At 42.7% G+C, this 17,046-nt stretch overlaps 1 protein-coding gene across 1 annotated transcript in view; it reads left to right on the top strand.

Annotated features, from left to right (window-relative positions):
- The first annotated feature begins 7,798 nt into the window (after nt 1-7,798).
- Nucleotides 7,799-17,046, top strand: part of cavin1b (caveolae associated protein 1b) — a 42,862-nt gene continuing 33,614 nt past the window's right edge. Inside the window, exon 1 of the mRNA XM_075456745.1 lies at nt 7,799-8,645. Within this exon, the coding sequence (XP_075312860.1) occupies nt 8,115-8,645 (531 nt within the window). The 5' untranslated portion in view covers nt 7,799-8,114. The remainder of the gene's footprint in view (nt 8,646-17,046) is intronic.

The raw sequence follows: 17,046 nt of genomic DNA, 5'->3' as shown, positions 1-17,046 counted from the left end.
TCACTTGTGAAAGTGGGCCCGTTGTCTGTCACCACCATGTCTTGTTGGGATTCTGGGAGTGGTGTGTTTACTTTGATCCAGCAGGTGGCACCTGGGAGCAGGCAGGAACGAGGCAGCGGTCTACCTGTCACACCTGTGTTCATTTAGGCCTGATTACGGGGAGTATATAAGGAGCATGCGGTCAGTTCTTCTGCGCCTGAGTGTTAACCATACGTGGTAATTCCTAACCTCAAGCCTAAGTGCCTTTGATCTTTGTTCTACTGAGCTCTTATGAGTATTTACCTGCCATGTCTCCTGGAAGCTCCAAGTCAGGTTTCCTACGTCCAAAGTCTTTGTTAAAGATCAGCCAAGCCTGGATCCAGTCCAGAACTCGCAGCTCCACCTCCGTCCTGATCGAACCCTGTCATCTCTCTGCCTCGCTCCTGGAAGAGACTCCTGTCGCCACCGTAAACTTGAATTCACTCCCGGAATCTCCCAACACCCTGCAGAGGACCCCCACTACCTATCTTGTAAGCATCATCAGTTTCAAGCTACATAATCATTCAAAGCTCAACCGCTAATCCTGTATTCCTCTTAAGTTCCACCGTGAACCGAGCCATGGTGCCTGGACTCCCAAAGAAGATTCTTTTCCACCTTTTTTTCATTACCTGAGAAATAAAAGAAAACCCCTAAACTGCTTTGGTCTCCTGAGAGTTCTCTGTATGTGGGTCAGAAAGATCGATAAAACCATGACATGTCTGGTAAGCCATGCATAGTGAAGATACTCCTAAGAGTCTCTGTGGTGGCTGGGGCCATGATGCTTGACCTGATGCAGGCTTCCAGACACATGGAACATGTTTCCCATAAACGGACCTGCAAAACCTATGTGTAGTCTGGACCAAGGATGGAGTGGAGCTGGTGCTGGCATAATTTGGTTAATCCTGTCACGACTGAACTAGGACTTGAACCCAAAAGCACAACTCAGAACACTTTCACTTATCACATTTGGAAGACAATAAAGATTGTATTAGTTACTTTAATATGAGAAACATTTTGACCCTAACCTGTAAGAAATTCTCCCCGTAAAGCACCAGTGTCAACCTCAGGCTCTGAACCTTTTCTTTTCTTCTGGCGCTGCCACAGCCCCAGTCCAAGTTCAAGGAGATTAGTTCTGGAAACACATATGCTGAACTCTTTGCTGGCATCAACCTGAGCTTCCAGCCACCGTAAGACATCCTCTTCACTGTTAAAAACTGTCACATTATCATTATTTTACACATAAGTAAGTCATTTGACACCAGTGTTTGGGATGCACACACGACAGTGAAACTTTCTCACAGCACTTTAAAGGTGGGGTCTGTGATGTTTTCTGGAGCATTCTTATCATATCCGATATTTATCGACCCCATTGCACCCACTAAAATAGAATGTTTGGAAAAAAACGAAATCTTTTAGTCCATTGTTGAGGGTGTAGCAAGAGGAAATGTCTGACCAATAGAAGTAAATATGAGAGTTACTTCTATTGGATTCTGACACGCCAATCAACTGTCAGCGCCCCTCCCCCCTCCCCCCTGTGAGTTCACAGACTCAGGACTCATTCATGTGTTTTGAAGGCGTGGTTTCGAGGGGTGGGCTGAAGGGAGAGGCAAGGTTGTGTATTTTCAAAAATATAGCTTGCAGGAACCGTTTTTCCAAGATCTCATACCCCACCTTTAAGTACTCCAGGATCATGCAACCATTTGCAAGGGGAGTGGACTTAAGTTGTGAAGCAGAGTTGGCACTGAAGTATCTGAATTAGAACTTGAATTGACCAAGCAAGAGAGTAAAAAAAAAAACTTAAAAAACAACATTTTCTCTTTCAGTGGATCTGTTAACCCAACAGGACCGGCATCTTCACAGGGCACCTGACTGTAGAAGAATACATAGAATCAAATTAAAAACGATAAAAACTTTGAAGTGTCAGTACAGATTAGTTTAGCAGAAATCCAACTGAATCAGGATTTACTGTTGACCTTTTTGAAGTCCCAGCAAGTTGGTATTTATGTCTGAATTGGTCTACTGCAAATAAAAGTTTAGTCAGGTTTGGTGGGTGCGAGGCATGGAAAAGGACACGGATGCAGACTTCAAAAAGCAAACTTGATTTATTATTCCAAAAAACAAGGTTAACACAAAGCGCGGCTGAGCCGGATGATAATAACTAAACTGTGAGAAAACAAAACATCACTATGGCTGAGAAAAAACAAAGAACATGACTAAGCTTGGCTTTGCTTGACTTACTGTGACCGTGGTGAAGGGTGTAAGGATCTGACAAAGTGACCCAAATACCTCTACGAATGTCTCTGCACACTCCGAGTGCACCAACAGATGCTTGCATGGATTTGCAAATGCTCAATTGGAAACTTTCCCTTTGTTAGCTAAAGCACATTGCATTTATTACAGAGTATTACAAACTGTGTGAATAAATCATTCTTTAAGCTTTCAAGCCAACTTACATTTAGGTCTGGATAAGGTATCTCAGTCACCTAAAGTTGATTAATGAAGAAGTTACCATATATCATTTTAAAAAGCCAATTCAAGCAAAAAGGAGCACCGATCTCACCTGTTGCTCAGAATCTGAAAGTATGTCACACATTACACCGTTTCACAAGCAGCGCTAATAGTTGCAAAGGCATGATTTATCTGTATCTGTAAAGGAAAAATGGACAGCATGGTCAGAAGCTGTTCTGATTGGACTTCCGCTGGATCCCTCTGATTCTGGGGGTACAACGGATAACTGTCGTCTTCCATTTCCTTCTGCAAAAGGTAATAATAACAACACAGAGACATCTAAATACGAATCAAAATAACAGTTCAATCACAACTATTCACAGTTGCTTGTCATACCAGCTGCTTTGTACAAAAGCCATCCTCCACTGACTGTTGTCATCTTTGGAAAGATGTTCTGAAACAGACCTGAGATATGAAGAAGCATCACCAGCTTTCATTTTCTTAAATTACATTTTTATCAATAAACAAAGTATTGCCTCTTAATGACTTCAATCTTGAGGCAAGGAGATGCTCCTTTTCCCCACACCAGCCTGCATGTGCATGGGTTGTGTCACAGTTTTGGCAGAGCAGAAAAGCAGTGACCGCTTGGGTTGACTTATAAAAACCGAATGAATTTCGCTTGGACCCCCGGGCGCTCCCTCGAGCTCTTTCCCGGACCCCTGTCAGTGCTGGCCGTGCTCAGTGACTGGTTCAGAACTGACAGAATGTTCTGAGCAGCTTCTGTTGCAGCCTCAGCAACACTTGGAGGATTTTGCTGGAGAATGAAGATTTACAAGTTGAAATGGTTCCCAAAACACTGTGTTTTCAAATTTCTAAGATCCACAACTATTTATTATTAATCATGGCTTACTGCAACTTTTTTTCTGACAATTATTTGATTATCAAATCCTGTTTTTATTGCAATTTAATTGAAATATCAATAATGTTAGCAAAACTTCATCATGATTCAGGATAAACTGTCTTACCTGTGTCTGTTGCCATTATTTGAGTCTTGTTCGGGACTCATTGTGTCAAGTGACTCTAAAGAGAGGATGAGATGTTGGTTTAAACACTGACTGTTCACTCAAACTTGCTGAGGCACCATTGGGTAATTAGCATGCTTTGTAGTTAAGTCTGTAAGAGCATGTACTTGTATATCTATTCAGTCATGAGGTTAAACCATTAAGATGATGGGTCTCTTTATCTGCCCGTTAACCCCTAAAGACTCCCTGAGCACCAGGACTATGATCACATGACTATCAACTGAGTTAGCTAGCTAGCTATTTAATGTCACCTGGTTAAGGTGCTGTTTACACATACCCGGGTATTTTGATAAACGAAGACCTTTCCCTTCATTTGTGCCTTTCGTTTATACACAAACGGAGTTTTTTCCTCCGAAAACGAAGCTAAAAAAACACTCCGGCAAAAGTGGAGATTTTTTAAAAACTCCGTTTAGCGTTTGTGTGTAAACTGGTTGAAAGAGACAAAAACGGAGTTTTGTGAATGGAATGAGGAGTTGTCGTCATAGTACAGAGCCCCGCCCCTATCCGCCATGTTGGCAGGATGCTAGCGTGATAACGCCATTCATTGTTTATCTGGCAAGCATGGAGGTACTAGCAGCATTTCTGTTGTTGAGAGCTGTACTCGCTTGTGTGATTTTGAAAATTACAGTCATACAATGTATTGAACAACAAAGACATTTTTCACGGCTTTAGCAGTTTTATAGTCCAGCGCAACGTGTAAAAGTAGCTCAGTCTCGCTATCAGTTCACACACATGAGCCTGGCGCATTTATTTTTTCCTTGAAAAGGATCCGGAAGTTCTTCCTGTCAGCGGTTCTCTATTAGGCTTCTGATTGGCTTGTGTGGAATTCTCATTGTTCTAACACTGCCACCATCAGGCTTGGCGTAATTTAACAGCTCTTGATAGCGTATTTATGCTGATCAATGTAGACGTGGTTTTTTTTAAAAACGGGGCTGTGTGCACCTAGTTTTTTTTGCAAACGAAGGTTAGAAAATATGCATTTATCAAAATACCCGGGTATGTGTAAACAGCACCTAAGTTAACTGGCGTTAACAAACTTTGCTTTATTTAAAAGTTAAAAATATGTTTAAATGAAATAATCAGTACTCAAGTTTTTGTTCTTGTAGGGTTACAATATCATTTCCAAATTTTAGTGTAGATGCCGCCCCGTAAAAAAACGATGATCCAGTTTGGTGTGGAAGAACCTGACTGGCCTGCACAGAGTCCTGACCTCAACCCGATAGAACACATTTGGGATGAATCAGAGCAGAGACTGTGAGCCAGGCCTTCTGTCCAACATCAGTCTGACCTCACAGAGGCGCTTCTGGAAGAATGGTCAAACACTCCCATAAACACTCCTAAACCTTGTGGAAAGCTTGCCCAGAAGAGTTGAAGCTGTTACAGCTGCAAAGGGTGGGCTGACGTCACATTAAACCCTCTGGATTAAGAATGGGATGTTACTGAAGTTCATATGTGTGTAAAGGCAGATGAGCCAATACTTTTGGCAACACAGTGTGTGTAGAACTACATTCAGCACCTTAGGTTCAGGTCACTGGAGGTATGTAAAAACACACTACGGTATTTCATAACACCAAAAACAAAGCAATTACAACCAAATAACCCCGCTTATGGGCATTGCTGGAGACTGTGTGGTAACCCATCTGCTTTCATATGTTATGGGACTGGCCCAATATCTCCTCCTTTTGGGTGAACATTGTAAAAGAGATTCACTTTTAGAACCGGTCTGGAAATTGATTTTGATTTCAGTGTTATCTACCTGGGAAGTGTTCCAAACAATTTGAACAATCAGGAGAGATACCTACAAATATTGCTAACAGTGATAAAAAGTAATAACCAGAAAGTGATATATATATAATAATGTGATATAAATAATGAACAAAGAGCCCCCCACAATTGCTGAGGGGATTGACCTAGTCTAAGAAATCTATGTAATGGAACAACTGACTGTCTCCTTGAGACTAGCCACCCATAGATGTGAAAAATATTGGAGAAAATGGAAGCATTATCTGAATTTGTAATTTGTAATATAATCTTTAAATATAATGTTTTTGCACATTCATTTGAATGACAGTTTTTTACTTTAATTTTACGGTGTTTGTTTGGCACCGTAGCTGCCAGTCATTTATCGTTTTTTACCGTTTTTTTTTTTTTACAGTGCACGGGATGTAAAAGGACTTTTTTGACCCCAAAACTGGTGTGTGGCTCATATTGACCTTGTCTTCTATGATGATAAAAGATTGTCATTGCACAAAATGTAGTGTACTTGTGGCCCTCTGGCCTGTCTGTCCTGTTCATCCTGTCAAAAAAAAAAAAATTGTCCAGTAGGGACATGTTGGATGATGCCATGTTCTGTTTGTGTGGAGATATAGAGATATCAGCTTATTATAGAGATGTCAGCTTACTATAACTTACAGGTGCTTATTTCTTTGCAAGGCTCTTGGCACCATGTCACATGTCAAGACTGGGTTGGATGCCGAGATCCTTGGATCAGCCTCTGTCGGGGTCTGTGAAGTACAGAATTAATTTATTATTTTAAAATGTTTCAACAAGTTACTTATTATCAGATTAGTATTCATGAGGGCTCCAATCTGAACATGAGCTTCCATGCAGATCTCTGGTTTGGCCCCTTTTTGACAGCTTGTCCTCTAGATGAAAGTTCTATTGTTGATCTCGACAACATCAAAAATATTTGGACTCATCATCTTTTGCCGTATATCTGCAGTCCTGAACACGATGCCTGAGTAAGTCGTTTCTACTGTTCCCTGGTGAAAAGGAATCAAAATGTGACTTAGATGGTTTTTTTTGGGCTTTATATGCCTTTAATGTTAGGACAGTTTGACAGAGACAGGAAGCAGGGGGCAGAGAGAGGGGAAAGACACGCAGCACAGGGCCGTCTGATGCGGGACTGGAACCGGGGCCAGCTGCAGCGAGGACTGTAGCCTCTGTACATGGGGCGCCTGCTAACCCACTACGCCACCGACCGCCCCAATGTGACTTAGATGTTAACATATGAACACACTGCCATGACCTAATGTCTAATAAACCTCGCTATGACATGTTTAAGTTTAGGTCACTCACCTAGGAGCACATGTTCTTTATCTCGACTTATGACCTCAGACTCTGAATTCCTTTGCTGAATGAACACAGTAAGTGTTGCTGTTTGCCATGCCATTGTTCATACATTTGATGAAGAAGGCTACCCTTGTGTGTTGTAGTTGCTTTACCGTACAACAGGAGGTCAGGAGAAGGTGGTAAGGAGAAAATCCCCAGCTCGCATCTCTAACTTCAGCATTGACTGGTTTTTACACTTTCAGATCATTTAATAATATGTCCATTATGGTGTGGGGCTGCGTGTCCAGCAAAATATGAAATATCATAATGATGAAAGTGGGTCCAATTAAGAGCAGGCTGAGTGGAACATGTGAAACTGCTCACTACAGAGAGGTGTACTTGAATTGAGAAAAGTCCAGCACACAGCAGCACAAAACAGTGCAAAACAGGAAGTAACACAATGCAGCTGAAATCAGGATGAGGGGCCAGTAAAAAACACAACCACCGGTGGTCTTTCAACAGCAAAGCAGATTAACCACCAACATTTATTTCTGTCTCTCCCTTCATTCACTTTCTTGCTCATCTGACCACCAAAACCTTGCAAATAGCTGCCATGTCACAAACTCAAACGGTGAATACTCAGATCTTCATACTCTGAACACATTTCCAGTAAACTGCCGATATTATTTCAGCGAGCATATGCGGCCGGTCATTTACAAGGTTTTTGACTGAGATCTAAATTTCAGTCACATTTTACAGACTACTCAGTTCTATTAATATTATAATCATCGTTATTATTATCATCATCATTATTGTTGCTGCTACTGTCATTCAAACAAAGCAGCATCACCCCAACATGCCTAAAAGAATGTCCCTTTTTTCTTCTTAGTGCTTTTCATCCAGAATAAATGAAGCCCTGCCTTGCTTTTACTGAACATGCTCTGTGGAGCAGGAAGAAAAGAGTGGAAACAGGAACAGATGCAGCCAAACATTCCTCCTTTGGCTGTGCCTCAGCTTGTACACAACATATTGGTGCAGCTCAGCTAACTATTCCAGCCATGCCAATGGGACAAGGCAAGACCCAGGGGGTGTGTCACTGAATCATGGAGGGGCTTAGCCTGGGTGGAGTCTAACTAATGTTTGGCATATGCTGGGAGGAGATAAGGGAGGAGTTTGAGGAGAGGAGAGAGTCTAGTGGAAAAAAAAGGGTTGGAGAGAAAATACCCAGTCGGCTGCAGCTTGATTGCAGGGTTTTCTGCCTGGTGTGGCATTCATAACGCTTATGTGGTCACATCTAGCATCTTTTGTCTTTCCCTGCTAACGGCTCTGACTCCAGGGACCTGAAGAGACCAGCTCAGAAGAAATAAATAGTGCCTATATGCTGGAGAACTTTTAAACAGGAGGGGGAAGTCCAGAGAACAGAAGAAAGGAAGAAGCAGGAGAGAGGGCAAGTACTTGAAAAAACAGTAGTGTAGAAAGGTTGATCAGCTGTCAACACGCCACAAATCCACTGACATGGCAGCCATGGAAGCACTGGAATCATCAAGTGCCCAGCTGGAGCCTCAAACCCTGACTGAAATCTCAGATGACGAGGTCAACCTCCCACCCTCAGATGATGAAGACAATGCTCTTGGTGCAGCCAAGAAAGATCTGTCCACCATGGACACAGAGGGGGCCACCAACGAAGACAAAGATGAGGCGATGAAGCTGGACCCACAGGTGAATGGGGTCATGGTCTTGTCTTTGCTTGACAAGATCATTGGGGCGGTGGACCAGATCCAGCAGACCCAGAGTGGGCTGGAGGCCAGACAGCAGGATATGGAACGTTCAGTAACCAACATCCAAGGCGAGCTGACAAAACTAGCCAAAAGCCACAGCACCACCTCCAACAGTGTCAATAAGATGATGGAGAAGGTGCAGAAAGTAAGCGTCAATGTGAAGACAGTTCGGGCCACACTGGAGAAGCAAGGAGGTCAGATCAAGAAGCTGGAGAACAATGAGGCAGAGCTGCTGAAGAGACGCAACTTTAAAGTCATGATTTACCAGGTGAGCCTGCTTGTGTGTACGAACAGCTGAACCCATGTGGAGATGTTGTTTTTCTGGGTAAGTTCAGTTTGTGAGGGATGGGTGTGGCACATGGGGGAATGAACATGTTGAATTTATGATTTTAAGTCCAGTCTATACAACACCACCGTTCAAAAAGTCCCACTGAAAAGAATACAGCAGTAGTTTAGTGAATGGGAAAGTATTGGATTCCTAAAGATGGTGTTCACTTTGCTGAGATGCTAAGGAAGCAGTTCAAAGTCCTCTCCAAATATTTCTGGCAAGCGATCAAGTGACAGGCTGTGCTGTCTCCAGTCACCACAGCAACAAACACTCAACATAAAGAAAGCATGCCTAAAAAGGTTCTCTGTCCTCTCCAAACTTACCTAATCATCATCCAAGAAAAGCATGAAAGAGTCTCTGGGACAGTTTGGAGATTTGAATGATGTTCATGTGAAAGACAGAATGCATTTATTTTACCTTTAAAATGGGAGCAAAGTGCACATCATGCTCTGTTCTTTGCACCTTGTTCAGAAACATTCTCACTTGTGGAATTAATAACCAAATCCTCAAACTTATAATAATGAAAATGCATTGTCCAGTTTGTGATATATTGTATACTTCCAAGAGTTTGTAGATAGAAATCAGCATCTGAACAGAAATTATATCACATTCCAAGCAATGCTGTCTGACTACAGTAACTGTTGAGCAAATTCTGAAACACACTATGGAAAAACAACAGGCTAGGTCTGTGTCTGTGACTGTTGCTCCTGGATGTAGTTCATCACCACCTCTGCCCCACCTCCAATCCATCAGGATATGATTAAATATTCCCTCAGATGGCTTCAGATATTTTCTTTAAAATCATGTGAATTCCATTCAGAAATCCCATCCTTCCCCCACCTCTTTGAAAAAAAGTTTGAAAATATTACAATAAAAGTCTTATTGTCTTAAGTGTGGTAATAAGGAGAGCTCAGATATGTTTCCTTTTGGGGGTTTTGGAGAGAGAACAACTTTTTCGAAGGAGAACTGAAGAGTATGAATGTGCTGCCACGATTCTTTTTTTAGTCTATGAGCTTGTAGTGTGTAATAGCTTTCAGCTTTTTGCACAGTGGTGCAAGAACATTCAGAGTTTCCACCCTTGACTCAGACTTTCATGGCTTGGGCCGACCTCACTCTCCCTGCTTCCCTCACTCATATGCACATTTATAGAAAACCTGGACAGCATGATCCAACGTGGTCAGCCCACACTGTCTGTCACTGTAGATAAATCCTGTTGTAAGCCGTTCAAAGATTGAATTTGGCTTCGCTGTCCTGTCATACCAACTTAATATTCCTTGTATAACAATCTGCATGTGAGCAGAGTGGAGCTCTAAGCAAGAAAAAGCTGATCTCATCATTGCATCTGAAGGAATTTGGTGACTTAACTGTTTCTCAATCAGAGAACATCATAAATCTACTTTTTAATTAGTATCTAAGTAAGTCTGGAGGCTGTGGGCTGCAAGTTTCCAGTACAATCTACTGGAAACATCACAAAGTGAAAAACACAACAGGCTGAGATCTTGCTAGTGTTGGCCAAGTTCAGACGCCCTGTGGCAAGAAAAACTCCCCCTGAATGCCTGCCTCCTCACTCACTCTAAACACTGTTTTTATGGTTTCCAAATATGACATCGCATCACAATCATCTTCATTAAAAACACACACAATGTGTGCTTGTGCTTTTAGTTTCCTGTGCTCTGCTGCTGCCCTGAAATCAGCAGTGGGCAGAGGCTTCCATCAGGTCTGGCTCTGAGCTGTAACACCCTTTATCTGCTTGGACAGAAGACAGAGTGGCAGCACATTCACACTCCGATAGGAACTACCACCAAACTATATGCTGTTCCCCCAAAAGTGTTCTCATTACACAAACATCCATGACCACAGGCTGTTATCCGGGGATTGCCCTTCAGAGGTAAAGTAGTGTTTATTCCTGTTAAGAAAATACATTTTTTTTACAGTTTCCTTGCAATCCAATCCCATTTTCATGACTTATATCAACTTATATTTCATAAAGTGAACAAGCAAAAGGGAGGGAGTACTAAACTGTTACTTTTGTTTGCATACTCTCAGCCTCTCACCGTGTTTCCTCTCGTGGTCTCTTTTTAATAGATAGATAGATAGATGGATAGATGGATAGATGGATAGATAGATAGATAGATAGATAGATAGATAGATAGATAGATAGATAGATAGATAGCATCAATCCAAGAAAAAAATGTTAAAAATACAAGTTCAGTACAGTTCAATCCAAATATTGATCCAAATATATAATATGCCAGGCAGGGGCCAGGCAGGGGCCAGGCAGGGGCCAGGCAGGAGCCAGGCAGGGGCCAGGCAGAGGCCAGGCAGGAGCCAGGCAGGGTCCAGGCAAGGTCCAGGCAGGGTCCAGGCAGGGTCCAGGCAGGGGCCAGGCAGGGGCCAGGCAGCCCATGTCTTCTAATGTTGCTGTCAGTCTATTAAAACCCAAATAAATCCATGGTGCAGCTCCAAAGTGAAGCTCTTAAAAATAAGTACATTCACAAAACAAGGGGTTTGTGTTTTATAAGAAGAGCATACTACAAAAAGATATGCTTTAAATACATGTGAGAATATACAATGTCTTCATGTGGAGCTCTTCTCTTCTTTGTTCAAATTCCACGTCCAGGAGGAAATCAGGGATCGTATCATACTTTTTTGGCTTTCTAGGAAAGATGCTTTCCATGAAATAGCTGAAGATAACCTGAAGTTTTTCAACGGAGACATTTTCTATGTGGCAATTATCTTAAAAGTTGGAAGGCTTGGGGAAAAATTTTGTTATATATTATAGATATATAGAAGTTCCTCATCTGAAATCCTGACCAATCCATTTGGTTTGTTGCACATACACTAATCAGCAACAACATGAAAACTTCTGACGGTCAAATTAGTAAAGGGCCCAACATAGATCTCTGTATGGTCTCTGTACGTGCCATAAAAATTCCTGCCTACATGTTGTAGCATTTTGCAGTCACTTAAACTCTCATAAATATGTGAAACTGTCTGAGCTGTTGGTTAGTCTTGGTTGTGTTGGTGCTGTTGTTGGTCCCTTAGCTTTGTTCTGCTTTGGAAAAGAAAGAAGTCAACGTAGACTGCCACTTTTTGCTTCGCTTCCTCCTGTGAAGGGGCTTTGGTTGACGGATTTCAGAACTTATTTTGTTTTCACGTGAAAGGAGAATGTACAGCACCTTAGGTACAGTAAATATACAAATCTGCATACCTCTGAAAGCATCACTGTAGTCTAGAGAAAGACTCAATGACATGATTCCACACAGACATGAAAGAATGTCTTCCTGATGGGTGTTTTTTCTTTACATAATACATCCATTAAATCATATTATACAGTGCTGGATAAAATGATTGGCACCATTAAACTGTAAGCACAGCATTTAATATTTTTTCATAAATTAATGCATTTGAACCTCATAAGGACAACTGGTACCAACAAGTTTAGTTCGTACACCAGAAGAAGGTCCTGATGGGGAAACAAAAACAAGAACAAACACACAAACACACCCAAACTTCACAAAAGCAAATGATACTAACCCTAACCAAAGTATTGACTCCCTAAGAGCCCTTGGCAGCAATGATGATGTCTGGACATATCTTGTTGCCATCTGGATATAGTTTCTGCCACCCATTCATTGCCACGCATTCCATGTCATTTTAAGACATCTCAGTTTAAAATGCAATGCTCAATTTTGTCATTTTTTCATTCCCTTGATAAATACAATGACTCCAAAGTCAACTGGCAGTAAATCAAGGCCACAGCATCACAAAACCTCTGCCATGTTTTATATTTGGTAGACAGGGTATTCTTATACTTATGGGCTAAATGATGTTGCTTATTGACATTTTATGTAAATATTCACATGATATATCATGGTGCATTCTGTCTCTGTTACAGTCCTTATACACCAAGCTGATAAGTGGCTGTTAGGAATGTCGGGAGCATCAGTAAAGCTCTATCTCCATCTGTTTTTCAGCCATCTTGTTTGGTTTCCTAAGCTTGTGTCATGTTCAGTACTGTTTTTTTAGACTTCACTTGTTCCCGTAAGATTCCTCTTTCTTGTTCATTTCCTGTGTTATTTTGAAATTCTTTCTCCCTTGTGCATCCCTTAGCTTTTTGTGCATCCCATGTGTTCTGTTGATCCCTCCCGCTGCTATGTTCCCACCTGGTTGCATTTGTCATCACCTTGACTGTATTTTGCCCATTGGTTTGCCTTCCTGGATGCTGGATCCTTGTCTTGGTTTCGCTTGATTCCTTTTGCCAAATTTGATGCTGTTCCCGCCATACTTTGGTAAGACCTGCCTCAGCAGTGACTTTAGTTTTTTTCAAATAAAATGTCTTTATTTTTAGGGTTTAGGTCCCCTCATTCGTACGAACATGCCATTTTCAGTGTGTAATATCAGGACCTGTTAGGATCATGAAACTATTAGTGCTTGGACTATTTAAATATGGTGTTTAGATTTTAATTTTCCAAGTTATTTAAGCATGAAATTAATGCAAGTTGTGTTTTAGCAGTCATTTTCCCTGATTCGCTTTACAAGCTAAGCTAAAAGGAATAAATGCGAGTTGTTTTTGGTCCAGATGCTGGCAATGTAAGGTGACACAACAGGAGACTCTTCACATCAGTTTGATGTATAAAAGCCCCTCAGCATGAACAGCAGGGCTACTATTGGAGTGTGTGATGTGTGTATGTTTGTTTGGCTCAGTGAAGACTGAAAATCCAGTAAGGCTGAGATTTACACCCTTACATCTGTGTTCTGTTGCTTGACAGCTGAGGCCACATGCTGCCAAAGAACAGAGCTTACTGTACTTACTGCATGACTGGGGCAGGAATATTCCTCTCCCACCCCACGGCAAAGTTAAAGCACTGATCAGTCTGTTCATACACCCACACCTTTAGTTGATGATTGCGCACACCCCTGGTGGCAGCAGCTGTCACAGCAGCCTCCCGGAGCAGGACAATGCACCCTGCCCCTTGTTGTAATGTTTTAACCCGAACATTTCCCAGTCTTTCTCCATCAGTCCGCTGCACCCCACAACCCCTAAAGAATCAACACCTCCGTGCAGAACACTATGGGACCTTCTGAGAGGCCCAGTGTCCATGTGTAAAAGCTGTTTCACACCAAATATCGTGACGTTGGTTGTGGAACAAGTTGAGAACAGCCAGCATAAACCGTGTAGCAAAGCCCAGAAGCATGCCTGCTGCCATATGTCTAAATGTGTCTCTGTGCGTTATCACCTGCAACGCCATCAAGATGGTGGGCTGAGAAAAATACATATTGTTTGGCTAGTGTATGAAGTAGAGCTACCTAAAGTGCATCCTCCATCACTGTGAGGAAGATTATCCAGTATATGCCAGAGTGAGAGCGTAGAGTAAAGCTTTCCCTCAGCTTCATGCAGGGAGTGGATGGGTGAGTTATTATGGGGACCATATTTAGACTGCTGATTCATAGCAAAGGAATCCCCAGCTCTTTTAACCTCCTCCTCCCTCCTTCTTCCCACATGGAAGCAGTCACAGCAGCGCTCATGCCTCTCCCCACTCCTCCACTCACCACCATCATTTACCTTTTTGTCTTGACCTCTTTCCCTTTAAACCTCCATCCCTTCAGTATACTTTCCTTTCATTTAGCTGTTCTTAACTCGATTAGATTCTTTTGACTAATCAGGCCATCTTAGAGTCTGAAAGATTTTGTTCAATAGTAATGAGAAAAAGTATGAAGAGAGTACTTGATTGATACGAAGCTTGATTTCTGTTTGTTTGATGACCTCGTCTGCCCACACCTGTGATATCAGTTGACTTTGTGCCACTCGCTTTGTGCCATGTGAGAGCGGAGCAACGTTTCACGTTTCCTTCCTTTATGTTTCTTTACAACTGTTTGTGGACAACATAGTTTAATACGATTGATGTCTTCCTCATGAGATTTTCTGAGAAAGGGTGCTGCTTAAATCTCAGGAACATCCCAGTTAGTGAACCAGCCGGACAGTAAGCCTGGCCAGCGGTTATGTATGCCACCATGTTATCAATTAGATTTATTTGTGACTTCAGCCCTCCTTACTTCACATGATTCTGTTACATAACAAAATCCAAAAATAACTAGAAAGCTGCAAGTAGCTGTGAGCGGGGCCGAGATGGCGTACGTTGGGATGTGCGTACGTTGGGGCATGCGCTGGATGCTGGAGCTGCAGCTCTGCCCACACGCACGATACCCTCTGCGAATGTACGAGCACATAATAACCCCAATGCGGAGGGATTTTTGAAAATTTCTAGGGTCAATGTCCATGATTTTTGAATAAATCCAACATTAGAAAGCGAGGTGAAAGAGTGTGAAGTCTGTGTTGCTCTTTTAACGTCACTCTCAGCTCTTTTTGCACACAGACATTTCCCCAGATTATCTGTCCCTTTTGATTGTATCATGTAGATGATGGAATATTCGAAGTCTTCACCGTCTTACACTCAGGAATATTTTTAGTACCACCTTTTCCAGCCTTTTGTTGTCCCTGTCCTAACTTTTTTGAGACATGTTGCTTCCATCAAATTCAAAATGAGCTGATGTCTATCATTAAATGGTAAAATGTCTCCCTTTTAACATTTGACATTTTATTTGATGTTCTATTTTAAAATATCAAGCTATACGATTTTCAAATCGTTGCATTTATAATTTATACTTTACAATGAGGGCAATATTCAAAAAAGTAGGGAGAGAGGCAAAGAAAGATGAATTTATAGAATAAATTACTAAATAAAAATAAGCAGATTAATTGCTGACAGGTGAGGGTGTCAGTATTGGATAGAAAAGGAAAGTCTTTTCACGAGTTGTGGCTCACCACTTTGTGATAAACTCGGTCAGAGAATAAGTTTTAAAATATTAGTTCTCAATACAAGATTGTAAAGAATTTTTGTCTTTCAAAATCTACAGATTATTTTTCTGAAAAGATTCAGGGACTCAATGAGACCAATGACAGAAACCATCATGTACACATCCATCCATTTTCTGTGCCCGCTGTACCGTCCTTCAGCTCAAATCCTGGATCCTCCAGGAGCGGAGCCTGCCCACTCAGGACTGCTGAGTCCCTCATCCCGTTCACAGCCCAACAGAGAGTTCACTCACAGCTATTGTTAGACTCATTCTGAACTCTACCTCCCCTTTCAACTCTCATGGCTTCAGCTTTCTTTTCATTGTGGTGCCTCATCACATTGCAAAGCAGCTGTTGCCTGTTTACTTGATTGAAGCGTAAAAGGGAACAGCTCCGTGTCCATGAGCACAAACAGCTTAAGACTGGACAGACATGCACCCTGTCCTCTTCACACCACCCCTTGGTCAGCTTCACATGCATGGCCATGTCATGTGGAGTAACTCAAGTACTTTTTCATTCACTTCCATTCATCCCCTATAGTCCATGGTACATGTGAGGTTGGCAGTGATTCTTCAGTCTCTCCCACAAACTAATTGTTGTTCTTCTTGTCCTTGCACTCTGTCTGGTATGTTGTTTTTATCCTGAGTGGAGATTAATCAGGTGACTGTCCAGTTAGTCTGCTCAGTCCATACAGGAACAAATGTTTGGAATGCTGAGCAGGAACACGGCCCAGTTCTCTGGAGCCCAGCTCGTCTCAGATGGACAGAAAGACAGTGGACACGTGTTCTGTGGGTAGATGAGTCCACCTTTCAGCTGCTTCTGGGACAAACTGCTGAGAAAGAGCATCCAGGCTGTTCTCAGAGAAAGATCTAAAGCCAGCGTCTGGGATGGGGGGGCTTCATCTGTGTGAAGGTGTGGGGGGGCATCAGGGTCCATGGCAGGGAGGGCTTCATCTGTGTGAAGGTGTGGGGGGGCATCAGGGTCCATGGCGGGGAGGGCTTCACCTGTGTGAAGGTGTGGGGGGGCATCATAGTCCATGGCGGGGAGGGCTTCATCTGTGTGAAGGTGTGGGGGGGCATCAGGGTCCATGGCGGGGAGGGCTTCATCTGTGTGAAGGTGTGGGGGGGCATCATGGTCCATGGGGGGAGGGCTTCATCTGTGTGAAGGTGTGGGGGGGCATCAGGGTCCATGGCAGGGAGGGCTTCATGTGTGTGAAGGTGTGGGGGGGCATCAGGGTCTATGGCAGGGAGGGCTTCATCTGTGTGAAGGTGCCACTGATGCAGAGCTGGATGTTGGAGTTCTGGAGAGACAGATGCTGCCATCCAGGTGACGTCTGTTCCCGGGAGCTCCGTGGTTATTTCAGCAGGACGATGCAGACCTCATTCTGCAGGACTTCCAGCAGCTTCATGCACACAGAGTGTGTGACCTCCACCGGCCTGCCTGCAGCCCACATCTGCCCACATCTGCCTCCTGGTGAACATGTTG

The sequence above is a fragment of the Odontesthes bonariensis genome, chromosome 23 (assembly GCF_027942865.1).
Source record: "Odontesthes bonariensis isolate fOdoBon6 chromosome 23, fOdoBon6.hap1, whole genome shotgun sequence".
NCBI classification, from domain to species: Eukaryota; Metazoa; Chordata; class Actinopteri; order Atheriniformes; family Atherinopsidae; genus Odontesthes; species Odontesthes bonariensis.
Note: the sequence above shows the minus strand (reverse complement) of the source record. Positions and strands in the feature narration are given on the sequence as shown.